The 6,740-nt window shown below is 35.8% G+C and overlaps 1 protein-coding gene across 1 annotated transcript in view; it reads left to right on the top strand.

Annotated features, from left to right (window-relative positions):
* The window catches only part of LOC119839041 (phenoloxidase-activating factor 2-like), a 14,811-nt gene that overhangs the window by 5,792 nt on the left and 2,279 nt on the right, over window positions 1-6,740 (top strand). The window contains exons 2-7 of the mRNA XM_038365215.1: window positions 1,473-1,604; window positions 2,608-2,759; window positions 3,696-3,852; window positions 5,054-5,184; window positions 5,488-5,597; window positions 6,359-6,520. Of these exons, the coding sequence (XP_038221143.1) occupies window positions 1,473-1,604; window positions 2,608-2,759; window positions 3,696-3,852; window positions 5,054-5,184; window positions 5,488-5,597; window positions 6,359-6,520 (844 nt within the window). The remainder of the gene's footprint in view (window positions 1-1,472; window positions 1,605-2,607; window positions 2,760-3,695; window positions 3,853-5,053; window positions 5,185-5,487; window positions 5,598-6,358; window positions 6,521-6,740) is intronic.

The following is a 6,740-nucleotide window of genomic DNA, read 5'->3' as shown; positions in this document are numbered from 1 at the left end:
CCTTAACAAGAAACTAAACTGCCATTCATTGTGAAAACTAGACTAATTTTAAATGAGACCATATGGAAAGACACCAGCTCTCAAATAAAAAAGGAATCATAATAATAAGCCAGTAAAACTAATTATATAAGAATATACCAGACAGGACAGCATTTGCGGAGTATATCACTACATAGTATAAAACAAAGTCGCTTTCTCTGTCCCTATGTATCTATGTATACCTAAATCTTTAAAACTTCGCAACGGATTTTGAAGGTTTATTTTATAAGAGATAGAGGGATTTAAGAAGAAGGTTTATACAAATATTATAAACCTGAGGAGTTTGTTTGTTTTTTTGAACGCACTAATCTCAGGAACTACGGGTCCGATTTGAAAAATTCTTTCAGTGTTAGACAGCCCATTTCTTGAGAAAGGCTATATGCTATAAGTACCACGGGCGAAGCCATGGCGGACCGGTAGTATATGATAATATCTACAAACGCAAACGCAAACGCTAATTTATTATAAAGTCTAGTCTAGCCTCATCAATTTTATTACGCCTGTAAGTAATAAATAACACAAAATAAATATTAATTGAAATCTTGTTTTTCTTATACAAATATATTTCGAATAACGACCAAGTAAGTCTAGTCAATTTAATATGCTAATTGAATGTCTCAATAACTTGAATGTTTAATTTGTTTTTGTACGTTTTAACAAAGGACGGTTATTTAAATTGAAATGAGCAATTGATGGTTCGTTTCTCAGTATAGCTCATTTATAAATCATTATAAGTAAAAACGGAACGAGATTTTATGTTTAACGTAGAATTACTTATTGAGAATGGGTTATCCATTTGGTAAAAAACAATAAATGAAATGTTTTTAAACATATATTATTCTTAAAATCTGTCATTATGGTATTCTAATTTTCTCCAATACCCATTGAGGTCAATCCTAAGATTTACCAAGTAGCTGGTGTTAAAAATATATAAAAGAGCCGTTTGGACATTTACCATTGATAGTTGGTAATACTTAGGTTTTATCGGAAAATCTTAGGAGTAACACAGTTCGAGTTGCCGCCTGTTGTGCTCTTCATGTTAATATTATGTTGTTATTTATATCCTGTTTTTACTCTTCTTGTAAAGGTGCACAATAAAGAGTTTTTGATTTGATTTGATTGATTCGAGCTTTTACAGTAACACAGTAACACTCTTATATATAAAGTCAATTGCTGTTCGTTAATCTCGTTAAAACTCGAGAGTGGCTGGGCCGATTTTGATAAATTTTGTTTTGATGCTTTCATAATAGTCCAGGGAAGGTTTAAAAGGTACGGATAAATGTTTCAAAGAAAGGTCAATGGCGTTGCGAAGTTCGCCGGGTCAGCTAGTATATACTATATAAGTTTTATAGCACTTTTAAGCTACTCTGCTACTTCTAGCAGTCTAAAAAAAAAACTAGGTAAAAATCTTTAAACATTCAAGTATCTTCCAGATGCTCTTCATCATCAGCTCATTTCTGGCGCTGGCAGCTGGATACCCTCAAGCCACGGTAGATCCAAGTGTACTGGTGGAAATATTTGGTACTCCCCCCACAACCACTACCGGAAATCAGAAATTGGAAGATGTAAGTTTTTTTAAGTTTTTTTTGAGGAAAGGGGCCTCCGGATCCCACAATCACTATACAAAACACAGCAGCATGCTATTTCACGCCAGTCTTCCGTGGGGTTGTGGTACTTTCCCGGTGCGAGCTGACCAATTCGTGCCGAAACGTACTCGACTCCTACATACAAAACGTACAAATATAATCAAATCGACGTGCCCAAAAGCCATTTAACAAAATCCACTGATTTCTACCTGACTGTCTCTATTCCTCTGAAGGTTTTCTTTTTAGGTTATAGTATTTTTATTTTAGAATTTCAAACAATATGGAAAACATTTTATATAGCTTACGTTACGCACACAGTTACATTAATTGCACTTAACTACGAACCTTCATTTTAATTATATTAAATTGGTCTATTTGGTAAAAAATATACAACTAGCACACCCGGCCACGCGTTGCTGTAGCTGTGGCTAAATTTATTGTTAATTATAAATTATTGGGATAATTAATCGAAATAAAACCTATCCTATATCTTAAGTTGGACCAAATTACACATAAAATGCCAAATTTCATAGAAATCAGTTGAGTTGGTGAAGAGTTCATTGGTAATATACATTATGACACTGGATTTTTATATATTAAGATTAAAATAATATTTATTAACGTACGCGCTTTGCGTCTTTGCGGTTTGCGAGCCTTTGTCCGTGGCGTCGCACGCTTTAAATTTGAAACAATTTAATAGACGCAATTATACATATAAACCTTCCTCTTGGTTCAATCTGTCTATTAAAAAACCCATTAGCATCCGTTGTCTTAAAGATTAGATCTTATATAGCGTATATGTATACAAACGTGGGAAGCGACTTTATACTATGTAATTATATCATTCTATTTTCAAAATATAAATAAGTGCAAAGAAAAAAGAAAAAAAATGTAATCCTTCCCTTTAGGACAAAAGAGGTTTCAAAGTTTGTAATTAAAGGAAAAAAAGTATTCCAATTTCGTCTAAATTTAAAATTTCCAGATTACAATTAAGCCTACAGAGGGCACCACATATCTCCAAGACAGCAATGGGAATGCATGCAAATGTGTACCTTATTACCTGTGCGATAAGGACTTGAACGGGAATCAGATTTCTAACGCAAGCGTCACTGGATGGGGGCAATTGGATATCAGGTATCTTTTTTTATTTGACGTATGCTTTTTTAGATTTCCATAGCCAATGGGCAAAACCGTTTGCCAGTGTCGCTATAATAAAAAATCTAGGTTAAGCTACGGTTGGCACGGTCATACATTGGATGGGTGACCCATTTTACAGTCGCTGAAGAGCTTATTTATATGTAGCCCACAGTTTCGCAATACCGATTTATTCTCTTACAACATATTTTTCTTGTATAACTTTAATTGTCTATTTTATCAATGACTAGCTGTGCCCCGCGGTTTCACCCACATAAGTCCATATCCCGTTGCAATATCGGGGAAAAAAGTTGCCCATATGTTATTCCAGTTGTCCAGCTGTCTATGTACCAAATTTCATTGCAATCGATTCAGTAGTTTTTGCGTTAAAGAGCAACATACACACACACATCCTTACGAACTTTCGCATTTATAATATTAGTAGCAAGGATTATTATCACCTTAACTAAAGCGTAAGGAAGAGAGAAAGGAAGTCTCGTTTAACAGTCGTTTTTACCCGACTGACCGAAGTAGGGTAATGCATTTTGAGCGTGTGTATGTATGTGAATGTGTACGTCTATAATGAATAAACCGATTTTGATAGATGCAATCTTATTTAACAAAATGAAGGCTGGATATTAGAAAAAGGGTTGGTTTGATAACAAAAGTAGATATATATGTAATTTGATATTTTTAGTTTTAAGCTTCAGCCCCGTAAGTCTGTATCCTGTAGGATAACGGGATAAAAAGCCTATATGTTATGCCAGCTGTCCAGCTACGTACCAATTTTCATTGCACTCGGTTCAGTAGTTTTTGCGTGAAAGAGTAACAAACATCCATACATACATTCATACATCCATACTTGCAAACTTTCGCGATTATAATATTAGTAGGATCTTTAAGAACTACATATTAAAAATGTTAAAATCCAACCAGATTTGGTGAAGATGACTGCCAGGAGAGTGTGGAGAGATGCTGCACGGACCCTGACACTACCAACAAGTATCCTGCACCAAAGCCAGACCCCAAACAGCTGAAGGCCTGTGGGTATAGCAACCCTAACGGTCTAGACTTCCAGGTCACTGGTGGTAATGTGAGTACTTAGTATTTTCTTGTGTTTGATTTCACGCGAGTATTATACATTTAGAAATTAAAATTTTTCAACGGATTTTAAACGCGATTTATTCATTATATTATTAACCCGACGTTTCGAACACTTTACAGCGAGCGTGGTCACGGGGAGACTGAATATTTGTTAAGATTTACCCCAGATTCGTTATAAGCTATAGTATTATGTTATCTGTGCTTTAACCGACTTCAAATAAGGCGGAGAATCTTAATTCGACTGTGTTTTTTTGCCGTTTCTATACAATAACTTTTCACTGGGTGACAATTAAATTTCTAGTTTTATAGCGTTGAAATGCTTTGAAGTGCATGTTTCTCAGATTGACGATTCTTTTATTCGAAAGCTGGTGTCTCCGGTGTGGTCACATTTAAATTTGGTCTAATTCTGGCAATTTGAAGACGGTTTAGGTTTTTTTTTTAATAATCGTTAACTTAAAATGTATTATCTGTATGTAATGTATTAGCAAGATTTTGTGCTAAAGAGGTGTCATTGGTTTTTTTTTCTCCTGTCAGTATGACATCAGAAAGTTGGATGTTGGCTATTTTGGTAGTAAAAAAGTAAGATTTTTTTTGTAAAAATTCCGTTACTGTTAATAATTTTAAGAGGTTGACTGGAAGAAATCGCTGTAAGCGATAATACCGCCCATTGTACTTATGTAAGCTTTTATCTATTTGTTTCTTTTCTTTTTCTTGAATTTTAAATAAGTGCAATAAAGAATAAATAAATAAATAAATAAATGTAAGCAAATTACTAATTTATGTAGCACTTCACCAATCGTTTTCACTATGCCCAACCACCCCATCCAATGTCATTTTATTTCATTTGATTTTCGACGCCCGTTTATTTCTTTTTAAATTCACGTTGGCAGCCACGCTGCCAGTTGTAGTCTATTACGATGTTGCCAACATAAATAAATAAATTATAAAGGATTGTAATCATGTTTTACAATTTAAATTTATCACGCTAATGGATTTCTTTATTTCATATAGCTCTGATATTATTGAATGAAGTTCTTTAACTGTATTTAATTTTAAATTTACTTTCCATTGACTTTCACATTTGTACATACTTGTACGTATTGTACACATTTGTACGAAGATTTTAGGTTAGGTTGATCCATCACGCCCTGGGCAAAAGTTGCCCTAACAATAAAACATTCATATTTCAGGGAAACGAAGCGCAATTCGGCGAATTTCCCTGGGTGATAGCTCTCTTGGATGCCCTAAATGGAAGTTACGTCGGAGTGGGGGTGCTCATACACCCCCAGGTGGTGATGACAGGCGCACACATAGCGAAGGCGTAAGTATTTAATTGTGCTTGGAGGTTTTATCCACAGACAACACTTTCCTTTATTTTATAACGAGATCTATGGATAAGAAATGTTTAAAGAATAGAAAAAAATTAATCGCGAGGCGGGATTCGAACCCGCGTCTTTTTGCCAAAAAGTAGCAACGCCTAGCCTCTCGGCCACCCGTGATCCCGCCACAGCAATCGATTCTCTTCTACTCTTTCATATCAAGAAATATAAAGTATTAAGCATGTTTTGAATCACAATTTATCAAAAGTTTTCTGTCCGGTGACATATAGAGGAACTGTTTTCAGGTTCGGGCCCGGGACATTGAAAGTTAGGGCAGGAGAGTGGGACACACAGACAAACAAAGAGCGGCTGGAGGCGCAGGAGAGGCTAGTTAGTGAAATTGTTATTAGACATGGTGAGTGATATTCTTTTAGCCCTTGTATGGAGATAGATGGATTTTTATTGTGCGAGTCGAGCACGCTTCGGCACCACACCCCCACAAAAGACTGACGTGAAATAATAGCATGCTATTGCGTTTCCTGACCCTTCCCTGTCCATTCTTTCTTTCCTATAATTAATCCATTCCTTATCCCTTACCCCTTTTAAAGCGGATAAATCATTTGCAGAAGCACAAGCGCAGTATGTTCATAGACGTTGGTGATCGTTTACCATCAGGCGAACCACTAGCTCAGTTGCTCCATATGATGAAAAAGGGGTAAAATTTTGCTCTAGGGACATGGGGCAAATCTATTTTACATTGCATTGCTCACTGAAAAATCAAAACTCAAAAATATACTCTATTACGCTGTTTACACACTGGAAAGAGTGGTGGAGCTTGGTGTGTGATACACCAAGCTTATGTGTATGTCGCAGCCAAGTGGTTTAATTAGCAGTTTTATTAATAGACTATATGGGTTTTTAACAAAACAGCTGATTTTGGCCTCGACACATCCAGCACAGATTGCATTGGAAGTCCATAGAATAATAAATATACAATCAATGTTCTACAGCAATAACTATAATTGTTTCTATCGGGTTTTCTGGGAGAGATCGATCATAACTATTAGACCGTTCTCTATACATTTTTTTTTTGTCATAATTCTCCTTTTTTATTGTATCATATAATTGTAGTGTGCAATGAGGAATTCATCAACGATTCATACAAAAAATTTCCAGACTTCCAGCCGAAGAGCCTCCGCAATGACTTGGCGCTGCTCCGCCTGGACCGGCCCCTGGAGCTGGCGGACCACATCAACGTGATCTGCATGCCAGGAGACCAGCAGGAGTTCGAGACGAACCGGAACTGTGTCGCCAATGGCTGGGGAAAGAATGTTTTTGGTATGTTTTGTATCCTTGTATCCTTCTGTATCCTATTCCTTATCTTATACCTTTAAACGAGCAATTCTTGTATATATACATATATATATATATAATTGGAATCTCGAAATCGGCTCCAACGATTTTCATGAAATATAGTATATAGGGGGTTTCGGGGGCGATAACTCGATCTAGCTAGGAATTTATTTTAGAAAATGTCATATTCGTGTTTTATTCGTGT

This window comes from Zerene cesonia, unplaced genomic scaffold (assembly GCF_012273895.1).
Source record: "Zerene cesonia ecotype Mississippi unplaced genomic scaffold, Zerene_cesonia_1.1 Zces_u007, whole genome shotgun sequence".
NCBI lineage: Eukaryota > Metazoa > Arthropoda > Insecta > Lepidoptera > Pieridae > Zerene > Zerene cesonia.
The sequence above is the reverse complement of the archived record's forward strand: the minus strand, read 5'-3'. Positions and strand labels throughout refer to the sequence as shown.